Source organism: Nannobrachium achirus (assembly GCF_963921795.1).
Source record: "Nannobrachium achirus genome assembly, chromosome: 8".
In the NCBI taxonomy this organism is placed as follows: Eukaryota; Metazoa; Chordata; class Actinopteri; order Myctophiformes; family Myctophidae; genus Nannobrachium; species Nannobrachium achirus.
In genome coordinates, this window is record NC_137817.1 from 11,294,721 (window position 1) to 11,321,339 (window position 26,619).

Sequence of the window (26,619 nt, forward strand, 5' to 3'; positions counted from 1 at the left end):
TGGCCCATCTGCGGAACTGCCCCCTTCCCAGGTCAGCTGCAGGCCCAAAACAGCTTCCGGAGCTCAGTGAGTATAACATACTTGGCAAACTTGAGGACTTGCTAGTAATTACATTTTACTACTAAAAACAATCTACCTGACAAATAAATTACATTTAAATGTCTCCTCCTGAAGGTCTTCTACTCAGGTGCTGGACACAAGTGCATCTATTGGAGAGGCCCAAGCTGAGGATTCAGACACCTCCTCAGATGAATACACACAAGGACAGTTTGTCATAATCAAATATGAGGGAAAGCCATATGTGGGGCAGATTGTTACCATTAATAAGGAGGGGCTAGAGATAAACTGCATGAATCAACTTGGAAAAATGAAAAATGGTTTTGTCTGGCCAAAGGGGCGAGACTGCATTTTCTACAAAGAGCAGGAAGTTGTCTGTGGCATAGCAGAACCGCAACAGGGCAAACGGTTTGCTACCCTCACCAAATGTGACTGGCTGATGTACAATACAGTCTAAATGTCTAGATACCCTCACCAAATGTGACTGGCTGATGTACAATGCAGTCTAAATGTCTATTCTAATCTAATCTAATACTTTTGTACTTTCACTCACTGGACTGGACAATGAGGTAAGGTAGGACCCGAGACAAACATAGCGAAAATAGCTGATCTACAAGCTCTCAACGCATTGTGCTGCGAGAGCTTGTAGATCAGCTATTTTCGGAGTTGCACAACCCAGCACTCTTTAGCTAGTGGAGATGTGGTGTAACGACATGATTCGTAAATAAATTTGTTCAACTCAAAATGCTGTGTTCAAGTTCAGGAGACTTCGGAAAAAAGTAATACACCTGAATGCTGAGTTGTTTCCAATAATTGGTGTTAATAAAATGTTGCCTTGGCTCCCAGTGTGGCTATGCACCTTATTGTCTCTTTAAGATCCTTCTGCCGTGGGCCGGCAGAAGACTTAGGTGTGCGTAGCATTCCTGTGCACATCCTCATCATCCATCTACTACTACAATTCTTTGTTATCCTATGTTAAGGCCCAACAATACTATCCTGTTCAGAAATATTAAGGCCATGTTATTTAATGTTAAAGCAATTTTACTGTTGCTGTTTTTCCTGGGTAATTGTTTAATCAATCAGTAAAGTTCAGTACTCACTAATAGGTAGGTTAAAACACAGTTTGCTTTGACACATGAAGATATGGTCATCTGGTGTGACACTAAGTCATCTGGTGTGACATTCCAAATAGTGAGAAATCATACCTTTATTAATGATGAAACCGAAAAAATGTGTATGGACAATGGAAAGGAGGGATACTTTTTCTTCTTTTTTTCCCATTGTTTCTTTTATGGTTTGCCGACTCGTGGAACGCTCATAATTGTATATACGGAGAATTATGTGCGGAATGGAGAGGAATCACGCAGTGTTTTTTTTCCTTCACGTTGGATCGGAGCCAAAACATCTCGGCTTCGGTAAACTGACGGTCCTTTATGGGACGCTGCTGCTGACTAAGAACAAACCCCAGACAGGCAGAATGGACAGGCGGTCCATCATTTACTTTATCCTGCTTCTTTCTGGTGATATTGAGCTTAATCCAGGGCCGGTAGTCACTCGGCAAGCCGCCCGTCTCACGAGGGAACAACAGCTGCTTTCGGAGACAAAGAACCCCAGCGGAGCCAACATCGATACGGGTTCTACTGGTGACGAGTGCTATGGCTGCCCACGCGGCTCTCTACAGCAAAGCTCCAACATCAAGGCTACTCGTGACCAGCTCCCGGCCGTGGTTTTCGAGCCGCAGCTAGATAACAACAGCGCCGACGTGGACCTGGATGTCCCCCTGCCGCCGCCCCCCCCCGTCTCCGAGGAAGCTGGTGCCCAGCTTGCAGCCGCTGGATCGCCGGATGCCCCCCCGCTGGTCCCGCCGCCCGACAGGGATCGGGATCAGTCGTGGCTGGCGCAATATCTTGGCTTTGAAGCTGTCGGCGCCGCTACACCGACCCCCCGTGCGGTCGAAAAGGCATGGATCTCCTCCTGTTTGAGCTCACAGTCAACAAAGGAACCTGAGTAAAAAAAAACATACTAGTATGCGCTGTCTATAGACCACCTGATCAGAATGACTTCTTTGAGCTGTTTGATGAGAGCTTAGCAAAGGTGGACGGTACTGAGTGTCACATTTTGGGCGACTGGAATGTGGACATTTTGCGTAAAGACGCACCCATGTTCAAGTCCTTTGATGGGTTATGCAATCAATACAGCCTCACTCAGCTTGTCACAGTACCCACCAGGGTGACAGAGCACTCTCAAACCCTCATAGATCTCGTCGTAACCACTGACAAGTCCAAAGTCACCGCTAGCGGGGCTATTGTATGCGGTCTTAGTGATCATTATATGATCTACTCTACCCGTAAAATACACAAACCCAAAGCTAGTGGCCACAGAACTGTCGTTGCTAGAAGCCTGAAGAACTACTCCAGTGAGGCTTTTAATCTCAAACTAGCGGGTGTAGACTTTTCCCCAGAGCTGCAGTGTACAGATGTCGAGGAAGCATGGTGCGGTTTTAAAACCAAATTGACCGATGCTCTAGACGCCGTGGCCCCCTTGAATACCACCAGGGTTAAAGCCCGCCAAGAGCCATGGTATAACTCAGATATTGCAGAATCAGCTAAACTCAGAGACAAAAAATACGATGAAAAACGAAAGTGCTGCAAAAAGCTCAAGAAAAAATTCAACCATGACCTCAAAATCCACATTGAGCATCTTACTGCTCAATGCAAGAGACTTAGAAACCAGACAACCGCCCTAGTTAGATCCGCCAAAAAAAACTACATCGACGACAAAATCGATGAATACAAAAACAACCCACGAGACCTATGGAAGTTGCTTAACAACCAATTAGGCTTAAAATCAAAAACCATATGCCACAACATAAACATCAAAACGGACGCCGCTCTCATTTCTGACAAAGGTGAAGTGGCTACCCATTTTAACAAAACCTTTACCACCACAGCCCGTTCACTGGTCAAAAGACTGGTCGCCCCATCTGGGCGGTATGGTGAAGAATTTGTTAATACATTCTACAAAAAACTGGGCGTCAGTAAAGACAGCTTTAAACTTTCCACAGTGACAACTGATGAAGTGTTTAAAAAATTGAGCGCCCTACCTCAACACAAGGCCACTGGCCTTGATAAAATCCCAGCTAGATTTCTCAGAGATTCAGCCGCCACCATTGCTCCAATCATTACCCACATAATTAACCTTTCCATCGAACAGGGTCATGTCCCCCAGGACTTCAAACTAGCAAAAGTAACCCCCCTGCATAAAAAAGGTAGCAAACTAGACCCTGGAAACTACCGCCCCGTTTCCATTCTTAGCTCCATATCCAAAGTCATGGAGAAAATAGTCTACGAACAGATTGCGAGATATCTCGATGAGAATAATCTGATTTACGAGTTCCAATCTGGATTCAGAAAATCCCATTCCACTGACACATGCCTTCTCTATTTGACTGACCAAATCAAACGCGAAGCGGATCAGGGCAAATATAGTGGCATGGTCATGATGGACCTCCAGAAGGCATTTGACACCGTGGATCATGCTATTCTGATTGAGAAACTAAAAGCCATCGGTCTTGACAGCGCAGCAGTGAGCTGGATGCAATCTTACCTGGTGGGGAGGGAACAGGTGGTGGAGATTAACGGTACCCTGTCCCCCCCCCCTCCCAGTAAGCTGTGGAGTTCCCCAAGGTAGCATACTGGGACCTCTGTTGTTCCTAATATACGTGAACGACATGGCATCTGCTTGCGACTGCAACCTGTTCCTGTTCGCGGATGACTCGGCTCTCCTAGTCTCGGGCAAGGACCACTTGCAGGTTGAAAAGACACTTAACTCTGAACTGAGTAAGATCTGCACATGGCTTAACGACAACAAATTATCAATTCACCTGGGCAAAACCGAGTCCATCCTCTTTGGATCAAATCATAACCTCAAAAAGGTAGAGAACTTCACAATCAAAGTGGGTGACAAGGTCATAACACGAAAAAACGAAATCTCCTACTTAGGATGTATCCTTGAAGCTAATCTTTCCAGCGAAAAGATGACTTCAAAAGTAATACAAAAAATCAACCAACGAACTCGTTTCCTACAGAGGATCGCCCCAATGGTCAACTTCAACACACTGAAGACCATAGCTGGTGCAATAATCCAGCCCCTCTTTGACTATGGAGTCCACGTATGGTATCGTGACGCCCCACAAGCCCTAAAAACTAAACTCCAAACAGCCCAAAATAAACTAATTAGGGTCCTGCTTAACCTTCCCAATCAGACTCACCTCACCGCTACTCACCAGTTAAGAGTGGGGTGGCTCAGAGTAGATGACAGAGTACAGCAACTTGCAATGGGCCTGGTGTACAAGATACACTACACCACTATGATACCCAAGTACCTGTCAAAATACTTTATAAACGTTAAGGATGTCCATAATTACAACACCAGAGGCAGTGCCACAGATCACGTTCAACCCAGAGTCAACTCAAAGAAAGGGTCGAACTCGTTCTTCTGCTACACCACAAAAATGTGGAATGCCTTACCGAAGGCCATAAAGGAGTGTGGATCACTAGCATCCTTTAAAATTGCCCTAAAAAACCACTTACAGGCAGCAGCCGTTCACAACTGGTAAAAACCTAGCCCAACCCTTCCCTCCCTGCGGCTTCCTTGTATATACTGTACATACTGATTGTTTAGACTTACTGTTACCTGCCCCTTCCTTGTATATATTGTATATACTGTACTTACTGATTGTATAGACCTACTGTTTTTCTTTTTTTTTTCTTTACATATCTACTGCATAGTACTGTGTTCTATTTGTCTGTCATTCAATGTTATATGAGATACTTAAATGGTTTCCTGTTGAAATAAGCTTAGTCTTTTCATGGATCTCCTTTTAGTAGACCTTGTACCAGTGAACTGTACCGTCATGAATCTGTACATTTTCCTATGCAAACTTCTAATAAAGCCTTCAATCAATCAATCAGTTTACATAGAAAATAGTATCAGGAAGAGTCACAAATATTTGTGTAATTTTAAAGAAAGTTTTTGTTAGAATAAAATTAAAATATGTTGAAAGATCGACAACATGGGCCTCACACAGAGTGTTGATTATGAAAAAAATATACAGATTCAATTAATTTTCACAAAACTATAGTGGATCACAGGTTAGTTATGATAAAGGACTTTGATAAAGTGAGTAACTTAAGAAAGGTGTACTCCATTTTCATTTTATGAACAATTATTGTCATGTCACACCAGATGACGGTTTTAGGCACAAGTACAACAAACTGCTCAATAAAGTCTGATTCCAATAAAATATCTAAAAACAAAATGTGTTTCCATAAAGTTGAGAGTGAGTAGAACAAAAGTAAATAATTTTTATGCCTGCTATTTAAAGTTTTTAAAAAAACATGTTTTTTGGGGCGTCACGTCACTGACCCGAGTGTGTGCACTCAACACACCAGTGCGCCGCGCACTGGATTTCCGAACGACAACGCACCAAGTGCACCGAATAAACGAACGACAACATGGCACACCAGTGCGTTGAGTGCGCATTTCCGAACGCACCCAATTGATTAGGGCTTTAGGCTAACGGGATGTAACGTTGTAGAGACTGTTCTATAGCCAAAATATTAAAACGAATATCTAGGTCTAATTTGCTGTGGATAAATGTAGGCTACAATATGGTAATTTCAAAATAAAAATAAAAACATGGTTTTCTTAATTATATCCAGAATATACAAAAGTCTACTCTGACTGACAACACAGTCAGATCAGATAAATCGAGAAGGATGGGCTTCAGTACAGATACATACCTTTTATTAACCAGTAGTGGGCAGCACTTCCACACATTTTCTACGTGGAAGTGCTGCCCACTACTGGTTGTTTATTTGTAATAAATTGAATAAAGTGAATTCTCTGGAGCAGCAAACATGACATCATGCTTGACCAATGTGGAAAGTTCTTTCCCACTTTGGTCAAGTCAAAGAGCATATTGAGTAACAGAAGCACTTTTATACATGGTAATTTAATAAACATCTTTGATATACGTACTCAAATGTACAAAAACATGTGTTTGCTTACTGAAAAGTTCATTTTGTGTGCACTTATCAATTTAAGTGAGAGTAAACAGTATAATATGTTTTTTGGGAAGAAACTTCTGTTCACCCACTGAGTTTTGGTACTGCACTACTCCAGTAAGCATCTGCTCACTCATTCGCTTCGTCCTATATAAACCCATTGTAACTTCAACTCCATTTTAACCATGTTAGATTAATTACAAACAGATATGCTTGGTTCTTGAGACTGATTTTGTTCTTATGCGTAAGGGGGGCAGGTTTTTTCTATTCATTTTTTCATTTGTTTTCTATTTGAAAAATTAAAACAATTATATGAAAAAAGGAATAAAAAAAACAGACCCTTGTGCATTATAAGTTCCATATCAAGCAGTGTGATGGACACAGTGAAAATAGTTGACAAGCCAAATGGTGATTTGACTTGATAGTGATTCAACCTCATCAGGGCTGGCTGTCTGGAAAAGACGAAAGACAGAGAAACAGAGGGTTAGGTCAAATATTGGAACTCTACACAAGCACTTACAACATATCATTTTGCTGTTGCAATGACCAAAAATTAGAAACAGACTTCTTGGTACATGTATGATGACGCAAGATTGTCCACCGGGAATAACGTTTTATTTCAACAGATTTGTGTTGTGTTGTTCCTTATGGAGAAATGTACTTTAAGCTGAGAGGTTTTCATCAAACATTTGATTACTTTATTTGACATTTACAGCTATGTGGGAAAAATTATTTCACTCCTCCTCTTCTTCTCTCTGTGCCCATTTGACCACCATCACCATGGTCATCCGATCCTACTGATTCAGACACATTCCCTAATCCTTGCATTAGACATAGAGAATGTTAATATAATATCATTCCATTAACCCTAATCCTATTATGATCAAAGTTCAACACGTACCCATAACATTTATGCTGCAGGACACATGACAGAATGCATATTTGTTGGGTCATACTGTATATATTGAATATTCATACAGAATGATGAAAACAATTCTAAAATTAAATTCTGTACAATACTGGTATGTGCTTGTGAAATTGCATGTAACTGCTGAGCAGTAACTTTGCAAGCATGACATTATGTGTGACTTTAAATGAGTATATAAACTTACCACGGAAAATTGCCAATATCACTAAAACAACCCTCGAAACCAGTTAACAACTCTATAGAAGAGACCAACAATGAAGCTGCTGAACCCTCCCGTTGTTGTTCCTTAAGAGAGAGAAAACATGAAGGCTTTGTTACTTGGTTTAATTTGCTTTATATTCAAGAATATCACAGGGGTGAAAGGGAATGCCCCCCGGGGCATTTTCTCCAGGGGGAAAATTAACACATAGGACGAACACATCTCAGAAATACTGATTATGATGTCAGTTTGGACAATTTGATGAGGAAAACACATTTGCTGTGTAATCTTCCATATTGTCAATGGCACTGACGATAAATGCTTCATTTGACATGGTTAGGGTTATTAACACTAACCATTCAAATGAACGTTTCTCTTGTAAAAAAAAAGGGATATTATAATCATATTTATCTTTTACACTACAGGACAATGCATACTTACTTGTCACTTCAACCTTGTGAGTCTTTCTCTGCAGTCGGCCGTTTACATCCACAGAATATATTCCACTGTCTTCTGTTTTCATATTTGTGATGATCAACTTGCCAGTTTGTTTATTCAATTCTGTGCGGCCTCTATATGACCCATAGTAGTCAACATCAGGACCCAAGCCCTCATCCCATTCTGCCACCTTATTGGGACCAATTTTCCATAGGATGCCAGTGATGGGTCCAGTAACAGAGCTAGGATCTGGTTGCAATTCGAGTTTTTCTCCCATGGTTATGGTATGTTTGTAGTTCACATCTTCTGCGTGAAGAAAATATACAGTCATGTTGAACAATGAAAGCAGAAGTTACTTTAGAATGAAGGGTTTATCAGCAAAAATAAGAACTGCTGTTATACTATTTTTTACCCTCATACAGAAAAGAACCTCTTGACTTCAATATTATGCTGACATAGACTGACATAAGTAAGCTAGATTATGGTTGATTTCTGTTGTTCAAGCCTAAAAGCTTTCTTGTGGTCTTTATCCTTTTAGTTGACCTTGTATCAGTGAACTATACTGTACCTTTTCCTATGCAAACTTATTACTTAATACTTATAGTATTCAATCAATCAACCTTTCCCATGAGCTTGTCATCCACAATGGATGTCCCAAAAAGCTACACAAAAAACAAGACCCTGACAATTGTAACCGACCCTGCGGAGGTCCATTTGGATTCATGAAGGCGAGGGTTCCATGAACTGTGGACCCTATAGCTTAGGCCTACATGTCTGCAACTCTGAGAGTTATGGGGGTCCTTGAAATTAAAATGTTTAAGAATAAGAACCACTTGGTCTACATGGCTAGCCTATTAATTATGTATAAAGAAAGCTTAATTTCTGATATTTTTTGTTGTAGGCAAGAATTTGTGAACCTACCTGAACCTGATTCCATGCCGACAGTGACTCCAGTCAGATGAACTTGAGCGAATAATAATAACTTATTATTATATTAATAACGGACAGTCAGACAGACACACACACACACACACACACACACACACACACACACACACACACACACACACACACACACTAGTGGTAAAGTTAATAGTGGTATACCACAGCTTTCTCCTTTTCCGGGATCGAAAAAGTTAAAACAATTGGGGATTATGGAGAAAATGAACGAATTCGATCTTTGTTCTTTGATCTTTGAGTTCGATACAGCGACGGTCAGCCTGACGAACGTGCCGAGAGACGAGAGTGGTCAGGATTAGGAATCGGATTATTATGGCTACTCGTGAGCAAGTCTATGTGAAACTGGCGAATATAAGATGGTATTTATTTGGACCCACGCAGTTGGTTAACCGTTAGGCTATGATGTCCTCATTTGACTTTCACTTATGTCAACTCTGATGTGGAAATAGGGTGTGACTCACTGTGGTGAAAGCACAGTAATACAGCAATAACACGTGATCTTTGTCATATTGATTAGGCTACTGAGGGCAGTAGCCTACGGGATGTGCATTTATTTAACGTTGTTGTATAGAGACTGTTCTATAACCAAAATATTAAAACTAATATCTAATTTGCTGGGGATAAATTTACAATATGGTAATAAAAAAAAAACGAAATTAACGTAGTTAAATACCATGCCCCCACACATAACAATAAGAGTGTATTATTTTAACATGTTTTTTATTTTTTATTATATTCAAATTGTATATAATACAAAATTCTACTCTAACAACAGTCAGATAATTTAGCTTCAGCACAGCCACTTTTATTAACCAGTAGTGGGCAGCACTTCCACACATTTTCTAGGCTATATGAAACAAGCCCAGGAGTTAAAATATATGCAGCATAGATACATTTCTGCCAGGAATGAACTGGTGTAAACTAACATATTCAAATCATAATCCTCTAACGTTGTCTTCAATGGCATCAATATCAAAGTAGTATTTCTATTCTAGACAGATTATGCTTTACTTTATAGCCTAATATAGAAAAGTATTGGACCCACTTTTTTATGAGCAGCTCATCATGTTCACAATTAACATATAGACTATGCTTTCATTTCTTCCTTGTTAAACCAAAACAACGTTTATTTAGGCTTAGATTTGTTGAATTCCAAGTCTCCAGTAGCCTATAAAGTCATACAATGTAGCCTATTAAAAGGGATGTTTTTTTTACATGAAAAAGAAAGTGTGTTTTCTGCCGAATAAATAATAATAGATCTAGGCCTATTATTTTACTCCAGAAAACTACCACAGACAAAAATATAGGCCTAACTAATAGTGGCCTATAGTACAAATAGGCCTACAGTTTGTGACACTCAGGTAGTCTAGGCCTGAACGTGGAAGCAAATGTGGACAAGTTTATAAAAATTAGTGTTGGCCACTCTTTAGGCTAACCTTAACCTGCATGGGGCCTGTGTGGGTATTAAATATTGGTGTTAAAGTTACGGCTAGCTTATACTGCACATTGCAGTGCACTGACTGATCGAGTGCAGGGCTGCAGGCAGGTGCAAGCATGCGTGCGCAGCGCGTGAACATCAGCCTGACGGGAAGTTTGCTGGTTTCCACAGCAACGCAAATGCACCACAAGTTGAAGAACGGTAACTAACGGGGCGAAATCTACTATGTCTTATAAGAAGCAACGGGCAAAGTGTGATTTTATCCTGTTTTATTAACAAACTAAATGCAAACTGAAAGACACAATGACAATGGTCCACGACGATCTGCGGGTAGAATGGATCCGAAACAGAGTTTGCTCTGCTTTCTATCTGCCCGATCCTGCTTGTTTCGACGAGCTGCTCAGCCGAGGTGATGGAGAAGATGAGCAGAAGATAATAGGGTTTTTAGAGGACATAACGGAAGAACAGTCGGAGTCCATTCTGCTGTTTGCCAGAGGTGTCAGAGAAGAACAATTAGAAGTTAAAGTTCCAATCGGTAAGTTTGCAAAACAGCTTGAAAAACAGCTACACAAACAACTTGTACCCTCAATGTAAATAAGCCATGTGCTCAGCGTATCCTTTTAGTTGACCTTGTACCAGTGAACTGTACTGTCATGAAACTGTAACTTTTCCTATGCAAATTAATAAACTGCAATCAATCAATCAAAGTCAATATTCATTGCATGTGAACAACTTAAAGGGGCAACCACCCATTTTCAATATTGAACTTTGTCATTAATATACCTTAGTGGAGTTGTGCCTAGAACTGGAGGATTCTGTGTTGCCTAGAACTGGAGGATTGATTTTTAACTTAATTGCTCTGTATGGTTGATTCTCCTTAATTTACCCCTTGGGATAATAAAGGTATCTATCTATCTATCTATCTATCTATCTATCTATCTATCTATCTATCTATCTATCTATCTATTTTGTGGTATCTTTATATTGTGAAACCTATCCAAGCAGTGTTTACTAAACTATTTTATAACCACAGAAAGGAGACCTGGTGACAGCCCCCTGTCACAAGATAATGACGGTGACCACACCCCAGATTCAGAGGAAAACTACCGGTATAAGACACCGTCCTATGTAAGATTGAACTCTAATTTTAAGTCTTTAGTTTGAGCAAATGTTATTTTATTTTATTATTATAGTGAATGTGTAGCTTACACTGTTAAATTCTGTTAAATTCAAGTTCAAGGTATATGTGATTTCTATAGTGGATGTAATAGCCAAACCCACATGCTGATAGGGAATAACCTACAGGACTGTGCATACAATCCAGTGTTAACAAGTGAACAAGGTGTTATTCTAGTAAGGGAGATGCAGTCATAATAACTTGACTGTACAGTTTGTGTCTTTGTGTTTCCAGAGAACTGAGTTTCAAATGGTTTATCACGACGAGCTCTACGTAGCAGTGAACAATATCCCAAAGGGATTTACGAAATCCAGTATCTTCTACTTTCTCAGAAACACAAATGGTGAGTGAGCCCTTACTAGTGTAGACGAAAGTGAAGTTGCAGCATTTATCACGTTTGTCATGGTTGAAAGGACTAATCAAGTGATTATGCTTTGTCCTCTGCCTATAGAGGCAGTTGTGGAACCTGTTGACATGAACGAGGCCAACAATGTGATGCTGAGGTTGATGGAGACCGGGATGCTGAACGGACGCCCCCTTGACTCGCTGATGGACATTCTCAACCATGTATGTAGGAAACTCCACCACCATCATCATAAGTATTTATTAACACACCGAGTGCCCATGATGAAACAATATTTCATCGCCCAGTGCCCAATTTCTTATTGATTTTACCTTATTTCGGAGGCTCAGAGTAAAAGTAATCGAATACTTCCTTCTTTTTTTTGCGATAGTATTTTCTTTCACTCAGAACAGAAAAATAACAACCGCGGCCATCAGTGCTTTTGTAATGGCCGGTAGAGAAGGGCTTGTTTTAAACATGAACGTGATTTAAAAGTTAGATTAGGAGATAAATGCACTTTTGTGACTCTCATAACAATGTCTCTCTATGAGGAAACACGACTTTCTGGTCACGTGATCTCCCGTTGCCTTTCGGGAATCGGAGTGTTTCTCTTCAGCCGCAGGTACCTCGTACAGTAAGCTACATTTTAACGTAGCTTACTGTAAAACGCATCAAACGCGTCGTGGGCACTGGGAGACATCAGAGAGTTTGACGTGTTGGCGCGTGGTGGGCACCCAATGTGTGTTAATTGGACAAATACTATCATCATCCATTTGTTCTGTCTGTCTCTCGTTATAGGTATATATCCCCATGTTCTCCACCCATCAGTTGAAGGTAACTGACGGAGGTTATCAGCTGGGATCAGGATCCTCTCAGGATGAGAAGGCCAGTGGAGGAGAGACGGAGGGCAAGGAGGTCAGGCCTGCGCAGTCCAGAGGGAAGCTCACCATCCGCGATGAGTTGCTGAGTACCAATTACAGGTTCTTAAACTCCATCAACAGGACTCGCCAGCAGCTTGAGGGTGTGTTTGCCCATTCAATCTGTCATGTCAGGAATGATGTCCATTTATTTCTGTTCACAAACACACATTTCAATAGTACATATCGTCGTTGTCGGGTGGAAACCTTGTATGCCCAAAACCTTCCTTTTTTGTTATTATTTAAAAAAACGATTTAAAAGTAGTGAAAATAGCCGATCTACAAGCACACAACGCCTCGCGGTGCGAGGCGTAGTGTGCTTGTAGATCTGCTATTTTCACTACTTTTGTGCGACACTTTTGTATGAAGTAGTCCTTTAATTTACAAAAAGAAAGCATACAAATTTGAAACTTGGAGATACAAGGTTTCTTTCTGCCTGGCAGTGACCATATCTTCCTTGCAGGTGAGGTTAAGCTACAAATACCTGAAGTGGATCTGCAGCCGGACGTGGAGACATTGCTGGCCGTCCCAGAACTGATTATAGAGCTGGAGCTCTCTGTGATGGGCTGGCAGGCTCAGGTTACTATTGTCGTCGAGGAGCAGCAGGAGAAGAAGCCTCAGGTTAGAAAGTCCACTAATCCAACTGTTTTGTAATAATGTTATCAGGGACGTGCAGAGAATGTTAGAGAGGCAGGGGATGAACATTTTAAAAGGGCCTTTAGGTGGAAATATCGAAAAATCTCAGACCTCCAAGCTCACAACGCGTCGCAGCGTTGAGTCAAACACTGTGGGCCCGTGACACGTTGTGAGCTTGGAGGTCGGCTGTATTCGGTGCGTGGTACCACTCTGAACTAAGCATACCGGTAATCAAGTCAATACTGGAGATGTGGCATAACGGCATGGATTTCTACACAGAGAGGGCAATACTTTTGACACAAGATGCTGCATTCAAGTTCAGGAGAGTCTGGACAAGGCAATAATTCTCTTCAATGCTGCCTTCAGGTATGGCATGGAAAGGAGGCATTTGCATTTCTTTCACCATAGTGAAAACTGCATTCATGGTCTGGAGAGGGCACTTTTTACAGATGGATAAAAGGGAAGGGGCTCAAGCCCCCTTTGATGTCTATGTGTGCACTTGCCTCAATGTTATGACCAAATTAAGCCATTTCTAACATTTAAACCTCCTGTTTGGTTCAGGGTCCTGGCCCTTTGGCAGAGATAGAGTTTTGGCGGGAGCGTACTGCCGCCCTGAGTGCGGTGAACGAGCAGCTCAAGTTGCCTGCGGTGAGGAAGGTGCTGGAAGTGATGACCAAAGCAGACGCTGTCGTTGTCCAGAACCTGGAGCTGGCAGTGGCTGAGCTCAACAAGTATTATGTGGAGTCGGTGGAGAATGTACGCTTCCTCAGCACACTGGAGAGACACCTCAAGGTAAGCAATCATCGCTAAAGCTATCCAACAATGGAACTGTTTATAGATGCAGTATTGTTGAAACTCAGGTGAGAAAAGTTTACAGTTTACAGTTTAGGCATTTAGCAGACGCTTTTAATCCAAAGCGACTTACAATAAGCAAATAAACATCACAATAATAAACAAGATTAAGTGTCAGTACATCAACAGCAATATAACAAATGTGAATGAATATATATGTCACGGTTTGATAGAGAAACAGTACGATCGAGAAACGGAGCACTCGTCGTGCAGCGCGGGGCGGAACAAGCGGTCGCTTTGATCCACAACAACGTAGCGTCGGCAGGAATGACAACGCCTCACCCCACGGAGGTTTGGGTTAGGGTTAGGGTTAGGGTTAGGCATCGTTTTACTGAGGTTAGGGTTAGGGTTAGGGTTAGAGCAGGGATGTCAAACATACGGCCCGCGGGCCGGATCCGGCCCGCGAGGTGATTCAATCCGGCCCCAGGCTTGTAGAGCATATATTTCTGAGCATTTAGAAAAAAAAAGTAAGTCTCTAGCCCATTCCTGTCAAGAGTTATGATTGTTTTAAGAACTGCAGGCTAGGTTTCTCCCACCAGGTGGCGGTGATTGAGTTGATTGATTGGAATGTTAAGTGATCAGCTCTCTCTCTCTGAAGATGACAGCGTTGCTAGGAATGGGGTGGGGGGTCTGGCTATGAATCTTACCTGAACGTACCTACAATATTCGAACTGTACTCAAAGATTACACATATTAGACATGGAAATTAATGTTGTTAAGAAAATAACTTATTTAAAAAATATAATAATAATAAAATGTAAAAGTTTTATTATTCAGATATTTTCTGAATATGCCATTATTGTTCATTACTTTTATTCTTTTTATTATAAAATACAATAAAAATAATAATTGTCCTGCATCAATAATATTTTTTTTTTAGCCATTTACAAATTATAGCAGAGACTATCAGGAATGGAATTATTCTATTATCAAATGGTTTATTCTTATTGGCACTTCTTAAAGGAGTAGTTCACCCCCAAAATGCCATGGAGCCAATGTAGACTCAGTCCTAAAACAGAAATTTGATTACAATAAATGCATGCCTATTGTGTCCGGGTAGCTCAGTCGGTAGAGCTCTCGCCTTTGTACCGCAAGGTCATGGGTTCGATTCCGGGCACCGCCAACTCAGCGTATGAGTAGCACGGCTTGGCAAGTCGTGTGGCAAGTACTGGGAGCTGATGGTAGGTGTGGCGCTCCACCTCAGCAGTCCATCTCCCAGGGGTCTAGCGCATTGTAACGGGGACAGACTCCCGCGTGTTACCGGCTGATACCGACAATAAGCCACTCCCGACCTACTTGTTGATTCCGGATGGGGACCCAAATGCATTTGGGTCCCCATCCGGAATCAATGGGGGGAAGTGTACTATTATCACATTTTTGTCTTAGTAATGCGACAAATAAAATAAAAATATATTATTGAACTCGAGTCTCCATGGCGTGAGTAATCAAAGAAAAAAAATCCTTTTGGGGATGAACTACTCCTTTAAACAAATAGCATCTCTCGTACCTAACTGCAACTGTAATACCAATAATGAAAGTAGCTATTTTACTTAATAATGAACACAATTTGTAAAATGATATACTGCTATACTGCTAGTGATAGCAGTGGCTAAGACAACAGGAAGAAAAACAGAGCGAACATATGAGCGAGTGTGCATGCCATCCGATCCGCGACTGGTTCGGCCCTCATCAAGTCGCCTTTCATCCAATCCGGCCCTCACCCCAAAATGAGTTCGACACCCCTGGGTTAGAGTAAGGCATAGTAAGCTAATGGCTAAACACTGCCGAGCTAGGCTAGTAAATAAAGAAAGAGAGTCGCAAACGAGTGACGTCAGCGCCTGCACTAGTGAATGGCTGTCGTCGCCATCTGGTGGTGATTAGTGTGTGGTGAACGACAAAACAAGCGCTCTTACAATGAACGTACTGAGTTACCCAAACGTACTGTAACATATATATAGAAAAAAAAACTATATAATCCGTAAAAAAAAAGGTTTCTAAAAACCTAAAAACAAATGCTAACTAGCTTCATGTATGGTCATTGATTTTTCCAGTAGTGCTAAGGGTTTAGGTGGAGTCTGAAAAGGTGAGTCTTCAGTCCTCGGCGAAAGCTAGCGAGTGAGTCCGTTCTAAGTGCGACAGGGAGTTTATTCCACAACTTGGGGGCCAGGAGGGCAAACTGTCTCGGACGAGTGGATTTTTGCCCTGGGGTTTTTAGCGAGGGTTCTGTCAACATCCCTGTGTTGGTTGATCTAAGTGCACGGGTGGGGGTGTAGGGGTTGATCAGGTTTTGGAGGTATGGAGGAGCCATACCTTTGGCTGCTTTGAAGGTCAGCATCAGAGTTTTGTATTCCGTGCGGGCCGCAACCGGAAGCCAGTGGAGGCTGCGGAGAAGGGGAGAGACATGTGAGAACTTAGGCTGGTTGAAGACCAGTCGTGCCGCGGCATTTTGGATCAGTTGGAGAGGTTTAAGTGCACATGCCGGGAGACCAGTGAGGAGAGACTTACAATAGTCAAGTTTTGATATGACAGATGTCTGGATGAGGAGCTGGGCTGCCTCCTGGGTGAGGAAAGGTCTGATTTTACGGATGTTATAGAGTGTGAACCTACAGGACCGTGTGACTGATGCAATGTGTACATAACTAAACATAACTAAGCTGTTCTAGAACAATGATGAATTCTTACAGCTATTTCTCCCTTATGCAACAAAGTATATCAAGCTTGTTTCCCATGCTACTCCTATTAATTAAAAACAAATTATCTTAAATATGACGGACTTATATTTTTGATAGATTCAACAATGCGTTTAAAAAAAATCCCCATGGACCACCTGTAATTATGCAATGGTCCGTGGCCCACTGGTTGAGAAAGCTTTAAAGCCCCACTCTAGTAACGTTCCCTGTTTTAGAACCTGGCAACAGGAGTTGACTTTGGAGTCATCTTGGACACCATTCCCCCGATGATGAATGGCCTTCGCTTGGTGTGGATTCTCTCCAGCCACTACAATACGGATGAGCGCATGATACCTCTCATGGAGCGCATCGCCTGGGAGCTGTCTGAGCGCGTGGCTCGCGTTGTCAATGTCCGTGTACTGTTTAAGTAAGTGGCCTTAATATTAGGCTGGTCACAGTTACTACATAATAGCCTAATCACAGTGATTTGAGATAATCGCAATTGTTTCCATGTTGAGAAAGGATCATACATTTTTAAACATTTAAAAAAATACCGGATAGCAAATAGCGGAAATAGCAGATCTACAAGCTCACAATGTGTTATGTTGTGAGCTTGTAGATCGACTATTTCCACTATTTTGAGTATACACATTTTGAGTGTAAAATATTAGTTATGCCGTATTTTGCCCATAATACATTATTTATTTTGATTATGGGTATGAGTCATTTTCAGTCATTTCCTTGTGTATTAAAAGTTTTCGTCACTTCTGTCCCTTGCAACTTTTGTTTACAAAGTCTCAAAGCCACATAAAATGTCATAATGGTGACAGCCCTAATTCACATTTGCCTGCCTCTGAAATATTATACCGGAGCTTCAGGTATTAGGATGTAGTTTTCATATCTCATCAGGGACGTGCTGGGCCCCTGATTCAGCCCGGTAAAAAGAGTTGGAGAGGTCCTCATAGAGAGAGATCTCTGCGCGCTATAGAGAGAGATCTCTCTCTATAGTGCTGCTGCTACTTTGCCATTTCAGATCATGACAAGTGGGCCAATTACATGAGTTATATTTCATCGTTGTCGGGTGGAAACCTTGTATGTCCAAAACCGTTAGTTTTGTATTTATCATTTTAAAAATGATTTAAACTAGTGAAAACAGCCGATCTACAAGCACACAACGTAGATCTGCTGTTTTCACTACTTTTGTGCGACGGCCTTGTATGATGAAGTAGGGCTTTGCTTTGCGAAAGAAATTACAAATTTGAAACTTGGAGATACGAGGTTTCTGCCCGACAGTGACAATTTACTTTGTTAACCGCCCAGCCCCCAAAATGGAACGAAGGCCGACATTTTACTTTCAATTTTTTCCAAATGGCCGGCCTGGACCGGCCGGGAATGAACCGGCCGTTCGGGAGTTGTCCCGCTTTTCCCAATGGCCAGCACGTCCCTGTATCTCATTGCAATGCAGTTATTATCCAGCAGCCAATCGATGTGTGGTTCTCTACACAGAGATAAGAGGGAGGTGGCCAAAGCCAAGGTCCAGGATGGTAAACAGGTGTTGGACCAGTGGAAGGCATGCTACTTTGAGATGCGTGCCAAGATTGAGACGACTGCCAGGGATCCCCGCTGGGAGTTTGACCGTAAGAGGCTGTTTGAGAAGACCGACTACATGGCTTCAATCTGCCAGGATCTCCACAATGTCCTGCAGGTCAGTAGAAAAAAACACACAGAACAAACACTGACCTCTAACATGACTCCTGGACTCGATCTCCTCCTAACAGCTCATCCGCACTGCCCGCAAGCGAACGTTCCGACGGCGATGACGCACAACATACTGTCCGCATATGGAGCGCCGGTCATTGCATTGCGACGTAGCCTCAACCAATCAAATAAATAAATAGTAATAAAAAGTGTTTGGGGGGCCATTTACCTCGCTCAAATAGAGACTCTGTGAGCGAAAAAAGGAGGGGTGGACGACGTCGCGGCATGACACATTGTCGCTCACGGTAGGTCAGGGCGGTCTCACTGAAAAAAAATTATTTTAATGAGATTTCATCGCTCACGTCAAATCGCATAGCTCGCGTAGTGGGCAGTGCGGATGAGCTGTAAGGGCGAGGTATCTAGAAGGGTGTGTGTGTGGGTGCATGCAGTCGGGCGCGCATGCACACGCGCGCACGTGTGTGCATGTACGTGTGTGGGGGGGGAGCACTTGCACACGCGATTCACATTGTTATTAAACCTGGTCCTATTTTAAACAATACAAGAGATGTCATGATAACAGGTTTCCGTCACCCTTGTGCTTACAGACCCTGGAGGAGTTCTATAATATCTTTGGTTCAGAGCTGAAAGCGGTGACAGGCGATCCGAAGCGCATTGATGACGTGCTGCGCTGGGTGGACAGCCTAGTTGTGCCCATCGAGGAGGTCAACTTTGACCTGTTCAGCATTTGTAAGATGAGCAGCTGGAAGATGATCATGTACGACTTCAAGAATAAGGTTCAGGTGAGCTCAGGAGGACATTGTAGAAAGCACTTAAAAATGTCCCGCCTCCATCTTCATCTATCTTTTATGATTCATTCATTCCTTTGTTGAAACTCTGTTTCAGGCTATTGAAGGAGAGGCCATTAACTTCATTAACCAGTCTTTCAAGACATTGCGATCTGCAGCTGCTGCCTTCGACATGCTGCTGAGGTTCAAACACATCCGCTCCAGAGAGGCCATCAACAACCAACTGATGAAGAAGTTTAATGACATCCTGGCTCAGTACTGCAAAGAGGTAGCTTATGTGTTTCAGTCACTACACAAATGCAATGTCTCAATGGTGTCAATAATAAATGAGTTCGACTTATATAATAAATTATTATTGCCCTACATTGTAGGGCATTAACAACAAAGTCGACAAGTCGACTCTGTCGACTTCATTACACAAGTCGACTCCCACCAGGGAAAGTCGAAAGTAAAAAAAAAAAAAAAAAAAAAAAAATCAATGTGTGTGTACAGCATTCAAGCACCTAATCGGCTGATTCAAACAGTAGGATGGCTTTTTGTCAAGGACCGAATGATCAGCTTTTCCAACCGTGTTTTTTCAATGGAATGAAGCACAGAGTTTTCAGCCATTAATTAACAACCTCCCTGCAGCTGCTACAGCCCTTTGATTATATAGGAATTAGGATTATTATTCTATGAAGTCCAGAGTCAAGTAATTTTCGGGTTTTGTCCCCCGTTCATCAAACGATAAAATCAACTTCAACTCAACTTTTTACTGAGTCGATTCGACTTGCAAAAATCACAAGTCATTAATGCCCTACTACATTGTAATGTAAATGCTAGCAGCGTCTTCTTTCAATTGGATCGTAGGTAGACACCATGAATGAGCTCTTCGAGGTGAACAAGGACAAACCTCCACTGATTAAGAACCAGCCTCCTGTGGCTGGGAGCATCTACTGGGAGCGTTCCCTCCTCCACCGCATCAAACACACCATGTCTCGCTTCCTGGAAGTGCCGGAGATGCTGGACAGTGTGCAGGGCAAAGAGGTCAGAGCAGCTACTATACACCACACACGCTGTGTACAGTAGATCAGGAGTCTTCAACAGGGGGTCCGGGACCCCTAGGCCTAGGGGGTCCACAGAGTTACTACAGGGGGTCCGCCAAATCTTTGTGTAATAGGATAACTATTTTAAATGTACCCCAAACGCTCAAATCCCTATTCTGAGGAGAACTTTAGCCAAAAATAGCAGATCTACAAGCTCTCAACGCCTCAAGCTGCGAGGCGTTGAGAGCTTGTAGATCGGCTAATTTTGGCAAATAGGTTTGTTGTAGAGATTAAAAAAGAGACGGTCAAATTGACTAAGTATCGACGATTTAAGTGGTTAAATGTCTGAAAAAACACATTAACACAAATCCAACATAGACTGATGACAGTGCTGTCAAACAAGTATATGAATCTATCTATGAAATTTACGAAATCTGCAACACAATTTTATACAATATTTTATACAATATGTAGAGGGGGGTCCCTGCTTCATCTCTCTCTCATCTCCTTGGCCTGAAAACGTTGAAGACCCCTGCAGTAGATCATTCATCATCCAGTGAAACATTTGGACAATAAGATGTTATGTGAACCAGCTGTAAAATCTCTTCTTAATAATCAGACTAAGGCCAAATATCTGGAAGTGGGGATGCGCATGCGGGACTACGAGGTGAAGAAGTACGAGCGCTGGCGAGAAGAGACCGAGCAGAGCCTGCCCTTGCTGATGAAGAGAAACCTGCTGGTCATGGAAACCAGTAATATGGGCATTGTCAATGGAAGCCAAGTCCACTCTGAGGTTGTCTGCGCCTCTCCCACTTAAAGGACAACTTTGTTTTTATTACAACATATTTTAGATAGTTATTAGAGAAAAGAAAAGATGAGTGTTAAAATGTTTTCATTTACTTCTTTCTCTTGTTTTAGTGATTTTAATGATTTTGATTTGCATGTTGGGGCATGCATGCAAGTGGCTAAATATGTATTTTTAGACACAATAAGCCCATTCCCAAGATGCACTGCAATCTTTCATGTGCAGATGTGACTTATAGGGGCTGATGTAAATAGTGACAAAGAAATTGCCGGCTTATTGTGTCTAAAAATACATATTTAGCCACTTGTACGCATGCTAAACGCTAAAACAATAGAAAGAAGTAAATGAAAACATTTCAACACTCATCTTTTCTTTTGTCTTATTACAATCTAAAATATGAACCCCTGTTGTGAAAAAACTAAGTTGTCCTTTAATCACATACTGATCACTGTTTTTTGATTGATTGATTATTTTATTAGACAAAAATGGAGAACAGTACAAGTATAGTCAATACAATTGAAATAACAGTACAAGTACAGTTAAACACCCTGCCTAAAAGGAACATCCCAAATAAGACTTTTTTTTTTTTTTTTTTTTTTTTTACGTTGGAAGCCCTCTGTATTTAATTCATGTACATAATAAATAGCAAGCAAAGAAAAAATAATATCGATGACAGACAATATTTTACTCAGATAAATGAAATACTGTTTGTTGACTGACCTCTGACCTCTTCCCTCCTGTTTATTTTATCTTTGTCATTTTTAAGACGGCACCCGTGGCAGCTGAAGGTGAGTTGGAGAGAAATGTACGCTACATTGTGGACTTTGCTGATGAGCTCAAGGAGATCATCTCAGAGACCAAGTACATTGAGCTGCTGGGCTACTCTGTGCCCGAGTTGGCCGAAAAGGTTGCTCTGCAGGAGGACAAATTCCTCAGGTGATTAATATACACCACCCAAATAAATAATACACAATAACCTGTACATAATAGGTTACTCAGTGAGTCATTTTAAAGCAGAAATAAGCAGTTTTCTGCTGACATAAGCAGGAATCATGCAATTGCTTATTTTTATTTTTATTTTTTTATTTTATTAAATTCAGGCGGCTAACAATGCTCACTAAAAAAATCTAGTCTCTGTGGCGCTTCTAGGAGCCGCAGTCTACCTCCAAAACTATTATTTTATCTGTAAGAAGCTCTGTCATTAGCAGCTCATTGGTGCATGAACCAGCCGACCGGGGCTAAAAGGATTGACAGACAGGTCAACCAATCTGAACAAGAACAAGATCCTCATTGGTCAACCAATCTGAACAAGAACAAGATCCTGATTGGTCTGTTATTTTGGATGGGCACCCAGTTTAATCGACCAATGACAGAACTTCTCACAGATAAAAAATAATAGTTTTGGAGGCAGATTGTAGCCCCAGGAAGTGTCAAACACACAACATTTCTTTAGGAAGCATGGTTAGCCGCTGAATAAAATAAAATAAAAATATTTTTTTTTAAATAAGCAATTGCATGATTCCTGCTTATGTCAGCAGAAAACTGCTTATTTCTACTTTAACAGAAACGAGTGTCAACCTAATCTTGATCTGGTGCATCCTGCTTTTAGATATGTGGATGGTTTGAAGAGACTCGTAAGCCACTACCAGTCTCTAATGGACAACCTGAACGATGCAGAGTTCTTGCTACTGGCTGAGCAGATCCAAGAGCTGCGGAAAGTAATGCGCATGGGATGCAAGAGACTCAACTGGAATGCTCTGGGTACATACACAATCGCTGGTCGCAGTGATATGAGTGCACTCAGTCTTATTGAAGTGTCCAGAAAAGTCTTGTTAAACTAAGTGGAAAAACTGACAATCGTTTTCTTTTGATTGTAGGGATCCCTGAGTTCATAAGCCAAGTGAACCAGGCTGCATGTAAGTTTGAGTCGCTTGTCAATCAAATCCAGAAAAATGAAAGCGACATTGATGCCAAGTTGCAATCCATGGAGATGGCCAACTTATTCAAATTTACAGTCTCAGACCAGTCAGAGGACCTGCCAGGTAGGAAGTAAAAACAATGTCACCAAATGGAAAGATATACAGTAGGAATATTTTGACCATTCTTAATATCTGACCCCAATTATTGTTGTCTCAAGGTGCGCAGGAGTTCTGTGATCTTATTGAGCGGCAGAGGGAAAAGGATTTGACTTTGCTGAGTAGGAAGTACAAGGCTATCCCGCCTCTTCTCACCAAAATGGAGAGTTTGATCATGCAAAGCAGCACTGGTAAAGCAGAGAGCATGGCCCAGTATTACACTTACTGGGAGAGGAAGGTGTTCGACTCCCTCACAAAGATGGTGCTGAGGTATTTGGGATCACCTGTCAACATGTACATTTATTTAGCTTGCCTTTTTCACTGTTCATTGTTTTCCTATTTTTTGTGCCTATGTTTTTTGTTGCTTGTTTTTATGTATGGGGAGTTGGGGACTACTGCTGTAAATTTGCAGTCTTGCTAAATCTGGTATATTTACTGTAATTGATTACATCATATACGTATTGTTCATTAATATACGTGCCACTGCTGTCCCATCCAAATAAACAAATCCAGGTATTTGGGATCACCTGTCAACATGTACAACGTTTTAACAAAACCAGTGCAAATTAGGGATGCCCCGATCAGGGTTTTTTTGCTCCCGATCCGATACCGATCAAATATTATTGCTTCCGATTCGATCCCGATCTTTCCCGATCCGATCTTTTGGCAAGGCATTAAGAAGAAAAAAAAATTCTATTCATTCTATCACTTGGTTCTCAACCTTTTCAGGCCGTGACCCCCAAAATAATCATATTTTAACTGGGGACCCCCGACCCTGAAGAGTTGAGGAAGTATATTTTGTATAACACGGTTCTATTGTGAAAATAGCAGATCTACATGCTCACAACGCCTCGCAACGCGAGGTGTTGTGAGCATGTAGATCGGCTATTTTCACAATTTCTGGCTTTAATATTTGACAATTTGGCCAATGTTTAATTTGTCATTTTAGAGGTATTAAAAAGTCCTTAATTTTTCACTTTCGAAATGTGCAGATACCCTCTATACACTTAAACTTTATGTTGATTTGTTTACTGTTGAGAGAGAAAACAATGTTGCACATTAAGTTAATCATCTGGGGACCCCCCCAAAATAATTTGAGGACCCCCCTGGGGGTCCCGACCCACAGGTTGAGAACCACTGAGCTAGTTGACAGTGCAGAGAGACATAATTGCCTTCCTTTGATCCATTAGCAAGGGGCCAATTACTACTTATTGGCATCAACTGCCAGCTGTACACAGAGTCTGACACAATCACCTTCCCTCTGCAGTGCTCTGTCTGTCTCATTTCTCCAAAAGCCCTTGAATATGATTGAAAATGATTAAGGATTACTGTGATTATGGTAAGCTTACATTTCATATCGCATTCACCTTACCTGTAACTTTCAGTACTCCCAGAAAATATTTTTTTGAAAAACAAAAAAACAAAAAAAAAAAAAAACGATTTTTTTCCCCCGATCTTATAAAAACGGCCATATCGGCGGCCGATCCGATCACGTGATCGGGATCGGGCAACACTAGTGCAAATAATTAGTAATATCTTCATTTGAATGAATGTGCCCCACTTATTGTTTTGTCTTTTTCATGTTGTTTAGGAACATCCAAGCTTTTAACTCAGCGTTGATGGGGAACATTCCTCTTTTCCAAATTGAAGCCATACTGTCTGCACCTGAGATTGTGTTGCACCCCAAGAGCAATGAAGTCTACAGACTGATCATGCATTGTGTCAGAGATTGTGTAGAAAGCCCCAAGGTGTGAATTACTTCCCTCCCCTGCATAAGTTCCTATATTTTTGAACGAAAATATTTCAACAATTGAAATTCCTGTCCTCTTCCTGCCTCAGCGGTTTGTGCGCTGGATGCGTGGGACCTGCATCGAGTGCCCTCCACAGCGCGTCGACGGAGAAGACGAGTTGGTGACGATCAGCTTCTACACAGACGCCTGCCAGCTCCCCCAAATCAACGAGCAAGCCTTGGCCGTGTCCCAGAACACCCAGCGGCTCCTCACCTCCATCGGGAGCTACCTCAATCGCTGGAAACGCTATCGGCCCCTGTGGAAGCTCGACAAGGCCATTGTCGTGGAGAAATTCGCAGCCAAGAGGCCATCCTATGTCATGTATGACGACAAGCTGCAGTTCTATATCAAAGTCAGCCAGGAGGTGGCGCTGCAGCCACTGGTCAAGGACGAGCACATCATCCGCCTGAAGCTGCATCCTCTGGCCCAGACCGTGCAGGAGAATGCCCAGGCCTGGATCACTTCACTGGGCAGGTTGCTCAATGAGTCTGCCAGGGACGACCTCTTCAACCTGAGAGATGAACTAATGGTACTGACCAGCCATACATAACAGTACAACACTTGAGTATCATCCACTAAACCTGTGGTGCCCTTGCCCTTTTCAGGCTGCCAGACCCAAAATAATCATATTTTAACTGGGGATCCCCACCCTGACGAGCACTAAGAGTTGAGGCATTACATTTTGTACACGGTTCTATTGTGAAAATAGCAGATCTACATGCTCACAACGAAGCGTTGTGACTGTGAGCATGTAGATCTGCTATTTTCACAATTTCTGCCTCTAATATTTGACAATTTGGCCAATGTTTAATTTGTCATTTTAGAGGTATTAAAAAGTCCTTAAATTGTAACTTTAGAAATGTGAAGAGAAGACACCCTGTAGCAACTCATAATGTAATAACGGCTCATAATTGAATAAGGGCTCATAATGTAATAAGAAAAATGTAATAAAAACTCATAATGTAATAATCAGCTCATAATGTAATAAAAAAACAAGTGCATAACGTAATAATGAATTTTTCAATAATGTAATAATGTGTTACATTAAGAACCTCCACATAGGAGGCTCATAATGTAATAAAACTTCATAATGTAATAATGTATTTTTTATTACATTATGAGCTGATTATTACATTATGAGCTTTTATTACATTTTAATTATTACATTATGCGCTTGTTTTTTTATTACATTATGAGCTGAATATTACATTATGAGTTTTTATTACATGTTTTTATTACATTATGAGCCCTTATTACATTATGAGTTGCTACACACCCTGCCAACTTTGTTGATGAAGAATGGAGCAACTGTCTGCTAAACATGCAGCAAATGAATACATATGGGGGTCAACATACAGTTTGTGATTGTATCGACACTGGGTGTTGATGCAACATCGATAATATCCCCATGTGGTCAGTATGACGACAGTCTGCCATTGCTAGTTCTGGGCCACTTTGCCGAAGGTCATGGGGACCATTATGTAAGCCTTGATGGACCAGTCACACACTTGATTCAAAGAGCGCACCACTTCGATCTGTCCAGACTTAGGGCCAGAGTGAGGTACCGGGTCATGGCCAGAGTGAGGGCCTTATGGCGAGAGTAAGGCCCTCACAGATTTAGGGCCAGAGCAGGGCAGGATTTACCCTTCGTGGTGCCCTGTACATGTTTTCTGATTGGTTAGGTGAGCATGTTTTTGTGAAAAGAACATGATAAATGTCTATGCAACCACTGAAAACA

General features: G+C 41.7%; 1 protein-coding gene and 1 long non-coding RNA gene across 3 annotated transcripts in view; one reads left to right on the forward strand and one right to left on the reverse strand.

The window, feature by feature from the left end:
- Positions 1 to 6,060: 6,060 nt before the first annotated feature.
- On the reverse strand, positions 6,061 to 9,040 carry LOC308289245. Of its 2 annotated transcripts, none has more exons than XR_013962229.1 (4): positions 8,612 to 9,040; positions 7,694 to 7,993; positions 7,238 to 7,338; positions 6,061 to 6,577 (listed from the first exon to the last, which is right to left on the reverse strand). It is a non-coding gene; the product is annotated as an uncharacterized lncRNA (long non-coding RNA). The 2 variants fall into 2 exon arrangements; XR_013962230.1 differs by having other exon boundaries at positions 7,694 to 7,996.
- Positions 9,041 to 10,397: 1,357 nt separating this feature from the next.
- dnah10 (dynein axonemal heavy chain 10) overlaps positions 10,398 to 26,619 on the forward strand; it is a gene marked incomplete at both ends in the record, with an annotated part of 79,265 nt that continues 63,043 nt past the window's right edge. The window contains 19 exons of the mRNA XM_080731189.1: positions 10,398 to 10,623; positions 11,122 to 11,216; positions 11,500 to 11,608; positions 11,717 to 11,832; positions 12,437 to 12,629; positions 12,989 to 13,146; positions 13,723 to 13,953; positions 16,919 to 17,109; positions 18,189 to 18,387; positions 18,986 to 19,180; positions 19,284 to 19,454; positions 20,036 to 20,212; positions 20,831 to 20,963; positions 21,799 to 21,952; positions 22,626 to 22,777; positions 22,894 to 23,058; positions 23,154 to 23,361; positions 24,683 to 24,839; positions 24,931 to 25,410. Of these exons, the coding sequence (XP_080587315.1) occupies positions 10,398 to 10,623; positions 11,122 to 11,216; positions 11,500 to 11,608; positions 11,717 to 11,832; positions 12,437 to 12,629; positions 12,989 to 13,146; positions 13,723 to 13,953; positions 16,919 to 17,109; positions 18,189 to 18,387; positions 18,986 to 19,180; positions 19,284 to 19,454; positions 20,036 to 20,212; positions 20,831 to 20,963; positions 21,799 to 21,952; positions 22,626 to 22,777; positions 22,894 to 23,058; positions 23,154 to 23,361; positions 24,683 to 24,839; positions 24,931 to 25,410 (3,510 nt within the window). The remainder of the gene's footprint in view (positions 10,624 to 11,121; positions 11,217 to 11,499; positions 11,609 to 11,716; positions 11,833 to 12,436; positions 12,630 to 12,988; positions 13,147 to 13,722; positions 13,954 to 16,918; positions 17,110 to 18,188; positions 18,388 to 18,985; positions 19,181 to 19,283; positions 19,455 to 20,035; positions 20,213 to 20,830; positions 20,964 to 21,798; positions 21,953 to 22,625; positions 22,778 to 22,893; positions 23,059 to 23,153; positions 23,362 to 24,682; positions 24,840 to 24,930; positions 25,411 to 26,619) is intronic.